Below are 13,269 nucleotides of genomic sequence, written 5' to 3' on the forward strand. Positions count from 1 at the left end.
TCTTGTTTCAGTTTTGGGAGGTTGTATGATTCTAAGAATTTATCCATTTCTTCTAGGTTATCCAATTTGTTGGCATATAGGTTTTCATATTATTCTCTTCTAATCCTTTGTATTTCTGTGGTATTCATTGTAATTTCTCCTCTTTCATTTCTCATTTTATTTATTTGAGTTTTCTGTGTTTTTTTTTCTTATTGAGTCTGGCTAAGAGTTTGTCAATTTTGTTTATCTTCTCAAAGAACCAGCTCTTAGTTTCATTGATCTTTTCTATTGTTTTTTTGGTTTCTATTTCATTTATTTCTGCTCTGATTTTTATTATTTTCCTCCTTCTACTGACTTTGGACTGTGTTCTTCTTTTTTTAGTTCTGTTAGGTGTAGTTTAAGATAACTTATTTGAGATTTTTCTTGTTTGTTCAGGTAGGTCTATATTGCTATGAATTTTCACCTTAGTACCACTTTTACTGTATCCCATAGGAGTTGATATGTTGTGTTTTAATTTTCATTTGTCTCTAGGTGTTTTTTGATTTCTCCATTGATCCAGTGGTTGTTCAGTAGCGTGTTGTTTAGTCTCCACATATTTCTGGCTTTCCTAGCTTTTTTCCTGTAGCTGATTTCTAGTTTCATAGCATTGTGGATGAAAAGATGCTTGATACAATTTCGATCTTAAATTTATTGAGGCTTGCCTCGTTTCCCAGCATATGGTTTATCTTTGAGAATGTTCCATGTGCCCTTGAGAAGAATGTGTATTATGCATGGAATGTTCTATATATATCTATTAAGTTCATCTAGTCCTGTGTTGCATTTAAGGCCACTGTTTCTCTCTCTCTTTTTTTTTTTTGAGGAGGATTGGCCCTGCGCTAACATCTGTTGCCAATCTTCCTCTTTTTCTTTTTTCTCCCCAAAGCCCCAGTACATAGTTGTATATCATAGTTGTAGAGTTGTAGTTCTTCTGTGTGGGACGCCACCTCAGCATGGCTTGATGGGCGATGAGTTGGTCCGCGCCCAGGATCTGAACCGATGAATCCCGGGCCGTGGAAGTTAATGCAGGAACTTAATTGCTATGCCACTGGGCTGGCCACAAGGCCACTCTTTCTTTGTTGACTTTCTGGTAGGATGGTCTGTCCATTGACATAAGTGGGGTGTTAAGGTCCCCTACTATTGTTGTGTTGCTGTCAGTTTCTCCCTTTAGTTCTCTTAATAGTTGCTTTATATACTTTGGTGCTCCTGTGTTAGGTGCATATATGTTAATAAGTGTTATGTCTTCTTGGTGGAGTGTCCCTTTTGTCGTTATATAATGCCCATCTTTGTCTCTCATTATCTTTTTTTTTTTTTAATAATTTTATTTATTTATTTTTCCCCCAAAGCCCCAGCGGATAGTTGTATGTCGTAGCTGCAGATCCTTCTAGTTGCTGTATGTGGGACGCGGCCTCAGCATGGCCGGAGAAGCGGTGCGTCGGTGGGCGCCCGGGATCTGAACCTGGGCCGCCAGCAGCGGAGGGCGTGCACTTAACCGCTAAGCCACGGGGCCGGCCCGCATCAAAGATTTTCTTTACCACATATAATAAAAGGCTATTACCATCTTGTTTTTGTAGAAATGAGAACGAAATCTTTGCTTTCCAATTTTACTCCTTCCCTTTTATTATTGGTTGCTACTGACTTATGCAACATGATTCTTCCCTGGGTACTCATCAGTGTGTATGGCTTTCAGCTTGGCACGGCTTAAACCTCAAAGTTTTAAAGTTTTAAAGCAGCTGAGTTGCGCAGATGGTCAATAAATCAATCACTATGGCCACTTTATTGCTTGTAAGGTAATCATTTTGCCCATAGTGACTTTTCAATTTGATTAAAATGCACTTTCATCAGGTCTTGGTTGGGTCCTCCAGATATAAAAATACGTAAAGCAGTGAGAGAAGCCTGCTCTCAAATATTTTTATAACTACCCTTCACCTCTTTAACCATCTATTCCAGCACTTTTGTGGTCCTCATCCTGTAATTCAAATTTCCATGCTCTCTGCCTAAGTAATTTTTATTTAGTGCATATTCCAACCTCTTGTCGTTGTAAGAGGATATTATTTTTTCTGCTAACTGGCGGTGAGCAGCGGTCCTGCTGCAGAGCATTTTCAACATCTCAAATCAGCTCCTCTGTGATCTGTAAATCAGGCTCTGATGGTGGTATGACATGGAAGATGTCTTGGTTTCTTTGCGATTGTTTTCAAGACAAGGGGAACCAGGATAGTGGGAGTGGAATTGTTATCTTAGGCGGGAAAGGAAGAAACCCTCAACTGTGCTACTGCCCTGGGAGCAGGAGCCCTTTTGACTGCATTTTAAGAAAAATTAAGAGTGAGTGCCTGCACCCAGAGCTCCTTGCCCAGGGGAGTGTGCTGCCAGCCTGCCATGGCTTGTAGCTTGTATTAGTCTGTTTGGGCTGCTATCACAAAATATCACAGACTGGGTGGCTTGTAAACTAGATATTTATTTCTCACAGTTCTGGAGGCTGGTCATCCAAAATCAGGGGGCCAGCATGATCGAGTGAGGACCCTCTTCCCAGTCGCAGACTTCTTGTTGCTGTGTCCTAACACAGGGGAAGGGGCAAGGGACCTCTGTGGGATCTCCTCTTATAATGGCACTGATCCTGTTCATGGGGACTCTACCCTCACGACCTAATCACCTCCCCAAGGCCCCACTTCCTAATACCATCACATTGGGGGTTAGGATTTCAACATATGGATTTTGGGGAGACACAAACATTCAGATCATAGCATGGCCCATGTGGCAGGTTGTCCTGCCTCCTTGTCCATCTCTATGGTGGCCCCCCTGGTGTAGAGAGCCACTGCCCTCTGCATATTGCCTTGGCTCACACCAGGTAGTGAAAGTCTTGCCAGCGTTTTTACTCTGCTGTTGCTGTACATATTGAATATCCGCAGTGACAGCCACACAGGCTGCCTGCCTGCGTGGTCTACTTTATCTCCCAGGAGAACCAATTATGGGTTTGGTTGCAATGATTTGATTTTGAGTGGTATGCCTCAACCCTCTTTGCCCCTCCAGCCCTCCCATTTGACACCTTGCTTTTGCAGAACTTGAGGCTTTTTAGACATGTACATACTTCATCCTCATTATTTGCGGTTCTGTATTTGTGAATTTGCCCACTTTCTAAAATATGTTTGTAACCCCCAAATCAATACACATGGCACTTTCCCAGTCATTCACAGACATGTGCATGTGCAGAGTGGCAAAAGTTTGAGTCACCATAAATGCACGTTCCTAGCTGAGGCAACACTCCACCATCTTGTTTCAGCTCTCAGACTGTAAACAAGTGTCCTGTTCACAGTCTGTTTAGTACCATATTTTTCACATTGTTGTGCTGCTTTATTGGTAATTTTGCTGTTTACAATGGCCCTGAAATGCAGTGCTGGAGGGCCTCTGGTGTTGCTAAGCACAAGAAGGCTGCAATGTGCCTTATGGAGAAAATACATGTGTTAGATAAGCTTCCTTCAGGCATGAGTTACAGTGCTATTGGCCATGAGTTCAATGTTAGTGAATCAACAGTATATATTCAATAAGGTGTCTTTAAGCAGAAACACACATAACACAAGGTTATGTATTGATCAGTTGATGAAAATGTGACCAGAGGCTCACAGGAGCCTAACCTTATATTTCTCTTAGGGACAGTGCTTCAGTATTCACTAATTTGGTGTTCATGGTGACTTTATAGAACATGACTACTGTGAATAACAAGAATTGACTGTGCTATGGACTAAATGTTTGTGTCTCCCCAAAATTCATATGTTGAAACCTAATCTGCAATGTGAGGGTATTAGGAAGAGGGCCTTTGGGAGGTGGTTAGGTCGTGAGGGCTGAGCCCTCATGAATGGAATTAGGTCCTTTACAAAAGAGACCCCAGAGAGCTCTCTTGCCCCTTCCACCATGTCAGGACACAGTGATAAGATGGCCGTCTATGAACCAGGAAGCGGGCCCTCACCAGACGTTGAATCTGCCGGCACCTTAAGCTTGGATCTAGTCTCCAGAACAGTAAGAAATAAATTTCTGTTGTTGATAAGCCACCCAGTCTATGGTATTTTTGGCATAGCAGCCAGAACTGACTAAGACATGATATATATATGTTTCATGACAGCAGAGAGATACCTATGCAGAAATAATTCTTTCTTATAGAGGAAAATAGTGCACGTGGATCATTCTGCCGTGTCTGTCAGATATCCTGCTTATGTTGTAACCGCAGTTATTTCCTCTGCAGGTGTAACTAGCATGGTCAATGCAGGAGCGATGAGTGGCTCCGGAAACCTGATGGATTTCCTCGATGAGCCGTTCCCTGATGTGGGGACGTATGAGGACTTCCACACCATCGACTGGCTGAGGGAAAAGTCACGGGACACCGACAGACACAGAAAGGTAGGTGGCGACATGGCTACCTAAAGTGGCTAGGCTGTGCTTTCACTGGACTGTTCTGGAGCTAGGGCTTAGGTTCCCATGTCGTGTACTGGGCTAGGCTCTAAAGAGAAGGGCCGGTGGGAGAGGCAGAGATATGGACAGATAATTATAATACTAGGTGCTTTGAGTGGGAGGCTGTGTCATGCAGAGGTGTGGTATGGAAGGTAATGAGGGGACTCTGGAACCAGACAAATCGGGTACATCCTGCCCTTGACACCTTCAGGCTGGGCGACTTTTTGGGGTGCCATTTCTGGACCCTGTCTTCTCATCTGTAAGGATGGAGGTAATTATACCTGAAGAATAAATGAGGTTATGTGCGTATGAAAGCACATATTACAGTGCCTGGCGTCTAGTTGGCAATTAATACATATTTTAATAGGCTACAACTATGGGGTCATTTAGGAGGGATGGTTAGGGAAAGGTGTTTTAGAGAGGGTCACATTTCAGTTGGGTCTTGAAAGATGACTAAGGTTGCTAGGCAGAGAAAGGGGAAAGGATTCTAAAATCAGGAATGGCCCTTTTTTAAGTCACAGAGGCATGAACTAACATGGCACATTTGTACAGTTCAAGGAGCTCTGAGGTCTGGTGGAGGATTCATGAAGGGGAGGAATAGAGATGAGTCTGGCACCATGGGAACGGGGCCATATTGGGAATGACCAAGTAGGCCATGAAGAGGAGTTTGGATTTCACCTTGATGGCTTCAGAATACAAGAAAGATGCATTGCAGAGTGAGAAACAGGAAGCTTGGAAATTAGTGCAGGAGAAAGAGGAAGAAGGTCTGACAAAGGGCAGTGAAGTGCAGATGGAGCGAGGCTCAGGTCAAGAGGTATTCACACAAGCCACTGAGAGGATTGGAGGGGGGATTGGGGTCAGGAGGGGAGTGGAGTCAAGGATGACGCCCTGGCTGTGGTCAGAAGGGGATGATGTCCTGTGATGAGTTCTGTTTCAGCCGCTTTGAGTTTGAGCTGTTGGTCCAGCCTGTAGCCGGGGTGGTTGGCAGGTGGAGAGAACTCTGCACAGTTCTTGGGCGAGGTCAGGGCTGCGGTGGAGAATGAGGGATCCTTGGCATGCGAGTGGGTGCTGAAGCTTTAGAAGTGGCCAAGGTGGCCTGGGTATATAGAGGGAGAAGTAAGGAGGCAGGCAGGACCCTGGGCAATGCCAAGATTTGCTAGGTACAGTGGGAGGTAGATGGGGAGCCAGTGACGGACATTCAGATGAAGCAGGTGGAGGTAAAAGAGGGGAACCAGCAAAGAGTGGCCACAAGTGAAAGGAGGAGAGAATGGCGAGGACGGGGCTGCTAACCAGGTCCCCCTCCATGGAGGGGTAAAGTAGGAGTCAAACCAACAGGGTGGGGGACTATTGGTGGCCTCAGGGAGAGCAGCTTCAGAGTAGGATGAGGAGCGACATTGAGAGTGCGACTGTGTCACGTCATTTCACGTAGCTGGCAGAGAAAGGAGGAAGAGAGATGTGTAGGGAGTGAGGTAGAGTCAAGAAGATGACCAGCCCCTTGGCTCCAACATGGAGGAATGTGGGAGATGGGGCAGCATTCACTCTGGAGCAGAGGTGGGTGAACCATAGCCCTTGGCTTGGCACCTGTTCTTGTAAGTCAAGTTTTATTGGCACACAGCCACGCCCATTCACACACACCTTCTTTATGGCTCCTTTTGTGCTACAGCGGCAGAGGTGAGTAGTTGCGACAGACACCATCTGACCTGCAGAGCCGAAGATATTTACTTTCTGTCCCTTGACAGAAAATGTTCGTCAGCCCTGCTGTAAAGGGTTAGGAGGGGAATGACGATCTCAGAGGAATGTAGGATTCAGTTAACACGGGGAGGTGGAGGGGCATTCTTACAATGTGTGTAGACGTCTCCATCTGCCTGGAAAACATGGTCCATGCTGGCTAATTCAGAGTTCTTCCTGTTAACATTTACCCTCGAAAACAACAGCAGGAAATGAAGTCTTTGTTGAAGAGGTTCTTTTGTGAACAGACCTTACAATGTAAGTTCAAATAGTAATTCTTATTCAAAATGGTGACACCGAATCTGTCTCCTTTCGGAATGGCTTTGGAATAATCAAAGATCAAATCACACTTAGTAAATCTTTTTCTCTCTCTTTTTTTTCCTCCCCAAAGCCCCCATACATAGTTGTATATTTTAGTTGTAAATCCTTCTAGTTCTTCTATGTGAGCTGCTGCCACAGCATGGCTACTGACAGACGAGTGGTGTGGTTCTGTGCCTGGGAACCGAACCCAGGCCACTGAAGTGGAGTGTGCTGAACTTAACCACTAGGCCATCAGGGCTGGCTCAAGTTTTTTTAATTAAGTGAATTTTTGTGGATTATAATTATTTGGAGAGTGCTGTGGCATCTTTAGAGCTCTCTGAACTGGAAAGCCCATGTTGTCATTGCGGTGGGTAACTGAAGGTAATGTGAGTGGGAATTTAGTGCTTAATTACATTAGTTTTCTCAATCACCTTCTTTCCAGAGGAAACAGTTTCAGAGAAGGAAGCAGGAATTGGAAAATGGATCTAGATCAACTACTGTGTCTTCTTGTTTCTAGATAACCAGCAAAAGCAAGGAGTCCATATGGGAGTTCATCAAGAGCCTGCTGGATGCCTGGTCGGGATGGGTGGTGATGCTGCTCATCGGCCTGCTGGCGGGTACGTGGAAGGCCATGCAGTCCTCCCGGGGCAAAGCTTGAGGGGCTGGAACCCAGAGCGCTGACTGTTTGGGGTGATAGTCTGAAAATGGCATGCTTCTCTTTTACCCCACGCAGAGGATTGATTCCTTGAAATATCTAAGAGCAAAATACATGACCCTACATTTAACATAAAATCTATCCCCCATAAGGCAAGACCCCATGGCATGGCCCAAGTGCGCCCATCGGAGAGCTGTAATTACAGAGCTGGTTGGCCCTGTCCACACAGCACAAAGGTTTCGTGCTATACTGGATTTTATCGAAAGCACACATTTTATATTCTGTAGTACTGGGTTATATAATATAGAAGGCAAGAACGTATGGGAAACTTTTGATCTCTAATAATAAAACACCATGTGAGAGTGGCCTTTACTAATACTGGCAGGCCCTGGAATGAATTGTAAACATCCTAAGACACTCAAAATAGTGTGAGACACCTGCGCGATCTGAGGTAGGCCCAGGGGAGATAACCTCCAGCCCCTGCATTGTCCTGACCCTCAGGGACTCTGCGTCCTTCATTTTCATAATTCCAACACGATGCCTGCAAGCAGTAGATGTTTCCAGAGTGAATGGGTGACTATCTGGAGGGGAAACCTGCCCTTTTAATATCAAATACAGCAGCTCTCTTTGGAAATTGTTTCCTGAAACTTATTTCGTTTTAGGAGTCTGCAAAGGTTAATGTCTAAGGATAAAAAATTAGAGCATGCTAAAGAGATTCCTTTAATAAAAATCCCCTAGCTATAATAACATAAAAGTTATGGTTATAGGATTGATCAGAGAATGACTGTAATAACAGGGCATAGATACAGATTTTGTGATTTCCGGGCGCTCTTTCATTTAGTCCATATGCGACTGTAGGAGGGGCTTATTTGCAGGGGAGGGGCTCCATCTGCTCTGGCATGTCACAAAGAGCCAAGAGGAGACCGTAAGGAAGAGTCCTAGTCACAGCAGCTGTCCGTGTACTTCTCCCTTTCTCTCCCAGTGGCGTTCCCAGTAGATAAGGGCGGTAACGTTGGAGGAGTATAGATTTCATGGATATACGGTGTTTTTCCTCCAGTTTGTTTGACTGCTTCTATGAAGATCTTTGAAAGTGGGCAGGGTAGGAGTTTGCTGTGAATTTTGATGTCTTTATTTAGAATAGATTGCTACAACTGTACACTGTATCATTATTCTTGGCTCCTAGGAAGGTGAAATAAATAGAGAAAATGAAGAAATCTGGAATAGATGTTCTGGTATCATGCTGGAGTAAACAGTGCAGCACAGGTGTGTTGATTAATCTAAGAGCCCATTGGGCTCTCTTTAACAAATCTGATATTGACCACTTGGTTTCACTATCAACCTGATTTCCATCAGTTCTTTCGGGAAGAATCACCTGGGGCATTAAAAAAAAATATTGCTGCCTGGGCTTCAATTAAATAGTATCCCTGGAGATGACGCCCTAGCATTGGGTAAAGGCCCCCTCACTTCCTCCCGGCACCCCCCACCTGTGATTCCAATGTGCAGCCCAGGGTGAGAACCACTGGGGAAGGGCGGTGCCATGGACACATCAGCAAATGAATATAGGAGGAAGGCAAGAATGGGAAGATACTGACAGTGAAGGAGGCTCAGGTATTCTTTTGACCTGGATGTACCTGGAAGGGAAAGCCAGCAGACTGGGCCCCATTCACTTTCCCATTCCCCAGCTGGTCTAACGGTGGAGAGGACTCAGGAGTCTCACTGCCTGGCCTGTCATCTCCTCAGTGGTGCCCCGGACGTTATATTCTGACTCGCTAGATAGAGAAGCCCAAGCAGGGTCTGCTCTGCAGGGCATTGATCAGAAGGCTCCACTGGGTGTCGCTGTTGTTCCACAGAACGAAGCTGAGATTCCCAGCGCCGTCAGAAGCAGACTCAGCCAGGAAGAGTGGGTGTGGGATAATGTGATTGCACATGAATGAATAGTGGTGGAATTTGGGGTGATCATTGGGTCTCACCCCTGGATATCTGCAGGACCCCTCCCTCCCCTTCTTTAGGTCTTTGTTCAAATGTCATCTTGTGCTTCGGGCATTGCCTGACCACCTTTTCTAAAAGTACTTCTCTCCCCCTCTGAGCCTCATCCCCCTCGCCCACTGTATGTGTGTGTGTGTGTGTACATGTGTATGTTTGTGACAGCTTTATTGAGATATAATTCACACACCATACAATTCACCCAAAGTGTACAATTCAGTGATTTTTAGTATATTCACATAATTGTGCAACCATCACCACGATCAATTTTAGAACATTTTCATCAGCCTGCAAAGAACCTCTGTACCTTTTAGCTATCCAGCCCCAGTGTCCCCAGGCTCCTCTCAGCCCCAGCCAACCACTAATCTACCTTCTTTCCCTCTATGTTTGTCTCTTCTGGACATTCCATATAAATGGAATCATACAATATGTAGGCTTTTGTGACTGGCTTCTTTTACTCAGCATACTGTTTTCACGGTTCATCCATGCTGTAGTGTGTGTCAATACTCCATTCCTTTGTGTTGCCAAATACTATTCCATTGCGTGGCTAGACTACATTTTGTTTCTCCATTCAGCAATTGATGGGCATATGGGTTGTTTCCACTTTTTGGCTGTTGTGAATAGTGCTGTTGTGAACGTTCGTGTGCAAGTCTTTGTGTGGACATAACGTTTTCATTTCTCTTGGGTCTACACCTAGGAGTAGAATTATTTGGGTAGATGCTAACTCCATGTTTACCTTTTTGAGGAACTGCCAGACTATTTTCCAACATGGCGGCACTATTGTAACGTGCTATATTTTTCTCTCTAGCACTTATCACCTTTTAATGGAGCCTGCAATTTACTTATTTATTTTGTCTAGTGTCTTTCTCCCCCGTGAGGTGTAATTCCACAAAGGCAGGGACCTGAGTCTGCTTTGTTCACTGCCGTAACCCCAGGGCACGGAATAGTAACTGGCACATAGTAAGTGGGTGCTCAATAATTATCTCTTGCGTGAGTGGATGGGCCTGAGTTTTCTGATTTTTCGTTCATTTATTGTACTCATTCATTCAACATGGATATAGAGTTCCAACTAGGTACGACACAGATACACCAATGGACAAAGGCAGATGGCCCTTGCCCACTTAGAGTGGACACAGGGTCTGGACATCTGGCCTGACCCCCACTGTGGCATGCAAACCAGACAACAAAATCTTTTTCCCCCGCTTATAGACTAGTGGGAGTGTGTGTGTATATATATATACACACGTATATGCACATATGTATGTGTATATGTGTATGTAGCTAATCATGATATCAGGGTGTAGGGGTTAGTGATGGAAAGAGATGAGGCTGGAGAGATACGAGGGGCCAGCTGTTTGAGTCTGCGACCTGTTGAGGATTCAGGTGTTCTCCCAAGAGGAATGGGCAACCTCTGATGTAACAGGAGAAGAGCAGGGAGGGGTGAGCCCTGTTGCAGGTATGTGGATGCCTTTGGTGTTGATGCAGGTGGGGAATTGATATTGTAATAGGGATCCAGTAAAAGTTTGAAAAATTCAGTAGCCTGAAAGTATTTCGTGCCTTCATAAAAGATTGGAATAGGTTAATCTAGAAAGAGACTCAAGGTAGCCTTTTGTAGCCTACTGCACACTATTTTATCCCACTTCTATCGGCCTTTAAAGTAGTTATTGTAGAGATCCACAATCCCTTATCCATGATTTAACAAATCCAGAAAGTTCTAATAAGTGAGATTTTCCAAGTTTGGTTCCCATTTGGTGGCAAAACCTTAGTTAAATGATGAGGCTGTTGTCGTTGTTATACCTCCATTTTGTCTGAATTGTCGTGGTTCCTTGAGAAATATGAATGGATGTAATGCCAGCATCCTGCCCTAGAAGCCGCTGAAGGCATTAGGTCATTTATAGGGTGGATGGACCGCATTTCTAAAGTTTGGGAGGCGTGATTCTGAAAGCTGCTTGGCCCCAGTGGCTTGTGATGAGTGAAGACCTGCATGTCTCTCTCCTGCCTGCGTTCACCCACCCGAGGGCCATAGATCCTTGGCCTTTGTATCTCACTGGGCCGGGCACTGCCTTGCCCACACCATAAATGCTAAGGGGACTTCACGATTAATGAAAGAAGCTTTCTATGTGAGTGGCAGCCCTCAGCACTCTGGCGCATGGCCTTCCTGGCCGATGTGCTCCCACGTTGGCCCCATGTCATGTTCCCATTGCATCATCACGGGGCGATTCCTCTACATGGCTCTTGCTGCTTCTTCCAGGCACCTTGGCTGGGGTCATCGATCTCGCTGTCGACTGGATGACCGACTTGAAGGAGGGGGTCTGCCTGTCTGCCTTCTGGTACAGCCACGAGCAGTGCTGCTGGACTTCCAACGAGACTACTTTTGAGGACAGGGACAAGTGTCCTCTGTGGCAGAAATGGTCCGAGCTGCTGGTGAATCAGTCAGAGGTGGGTTTCTGGGCAGGGTCCTGTCTGGGAATGCTCGCCACTCTGTAGGCGCTTTGGAACACTGCTGGGCATTCTGTGAATGTCTGGTTTCACCTTCAAGTGTCTGTTCTGATAACCGTCTGTGGTTTAGTACTAGTACAACTTAGCTTTTTCTAGCTCTAATGTTCAAACTTCAGTTGGAAAACCCTTCCCCACTGTCTCATGTGCATAATATATGTATATATTTTTAAAAGTCTTATGTTTGGCTTTATTTTTCTTACCAAGAGTGGTTTGTTGATCATGCTGAAGAAGTAGGGTTGATTTTTATACCTTCTAATTAAGGCAAAAAGATGTAATTTTTTTTTTTTAAATAATAGCTTTAGTGAGATATAATTCACATTCCATATAGTTTGCCCATTTAAAGTGTACAATGCAATGGTTTTTAGAACATTCACAGAGTTGTGCAACCATCACCACAGTCTAAGTTTAGAGCATCTTCATCACCCCAAAAGAAACCTTGTATCCATTAGTAGTCACTCCCCATTCCCCCTAACCCACCAGCCCTAAGTAACCACTAATTTACTTTCTGTCTCTACAGATTTGCCTATTCTGGACATTTCATCTAAGTGGAATTATACAATATGTGGACTTTTGTGTCTGACTTCTTTCACTTAGCCTTCTGTTTTTCAAATTCATTCATGTTGCAGCATGAATCAGTACTTCATTCCTTTTCATGGCTGAGTAATTTTCCATTGTGTGGGTAGACTACATTTTATTTATCCATTCATCAGTTGACGGATATGGGTTGCTTCCACTTTTGCGCTATGATGAATGATTTTGTTTTGAACGTTTGTGTACAGGTTTTTGTGTAGATATATGTTTTCATTTTCTTGCATAGATACCTAGTAGGACAGTTGCTGGGTCATATGGTAATTCTATGTTTAACTGTTTGAGGAGCTGCCAGACTGTTTTCCAAAGTGATTGCACGATTTTCCATTCCCGCCAGGAGCGTATGAGGATTCCAGTTTGTCCACAGCCTCATCAACACTTGTTATTGTCTGTTTTTGATTATAGCCATCCTAGCGGGTGTGAAGTGGTATCTCATTGTGATTTAAGTTATCATCTTCCACTGCATCTTATGAGTGCATTGTAGAGGATGTTTCTGGGTCTTCTGTGATGAGACTGTCCCAGGCAGGGGGTGTAGTGGTGAACCACAGACTGGGGCGCTTGCCTTCATGGCACTTAGAGCTTCAGATCTGTGTAAAAATCTTAGTACAGGAAAAGAGTTAAGTTCTAACCAAGTTCAGTGGTTACCACAACTATGGGTCATTGACAGATCAGAACCCCAGGTGAGGGGGAGCTAGGTTGCCAAGATTCACATTGGGGGTAATGTGAGTACTGTTCAAATTAGAACTATTCTTGGAAGATAGATGTAATCTATTTATACATCTCCTTTGGCCCCCACTTTTTTTTTTGCCCGATTGACTTACCACAGCTGAAGACATTTGGAATGTACTTTGCCATCTTACTAAACCTCTTTCTCGGTGGAATTGAAAATTAATTCCTCAAAATCTCAGAAGTAGACAGGGATCTTGAAATCTCACATGTTCTCAGCCCTCTCCATTACTTCCAAAAATAAATTCTCTACTTGGGTTGATGGGAGTGGGCAGGCAAAATTGGCTGGGCGCCATATTTTATTTTTTTTCCTACTTGTGATATGTTTTTTTTTG

The 13,269-nt window shown here is 44.4% G+C and overlaps 1 protein-coding gene across 5 annotated transcripts in view; it reads left to right on the forward strand.

Moving 5' to 3' along the window:
- CLCN4 (chloride voltage-gated channel 4) overlaps positions 1–13,269 on the forward strand; it is an 83,811-nt gene that overhangs the window by 40,082 nt on the left and 30,460 nt on the right. For all 5 annotated transcript variants that reach the window (XM_058535422.1, XM_058535424.1, XM_058535423.1 and 2 more), the window contains 3 exons: positions 4,250–4,404; positions 7,001–7,100; positions 11,373–11,560. In XM_058535422.1, coding sequence (XP_058391405.1) covers positions 4,261–4,404; positions 7,001–7,100; positions 11,373–11,560 — 432 coding nt within the window. In that variant the 5' untranslated portion in view covers positions 4,250–4,260. The remainder of the gene's footprint in view (positions 1–4,249; positions 4,405–7,000; positions 7,101–11,372; positions 11,561–13,269) is intronic.

Source organism: Diceros bicornis, chromosome X (genome assembly GCF_020826845.1).
Source record: "Diceros bicornis minor isolate mBicDic1 chromosome X, mDicBic1.mat.cur, whole genome shotgun sequence".
Taxonomy (NCBI): domain Eukaryota; kingdom Metazoa; phylum Chordata; class Mammalia; order Perissodactyla; family Rhinocerotidae; genus Diceros; species Diceros bicornis.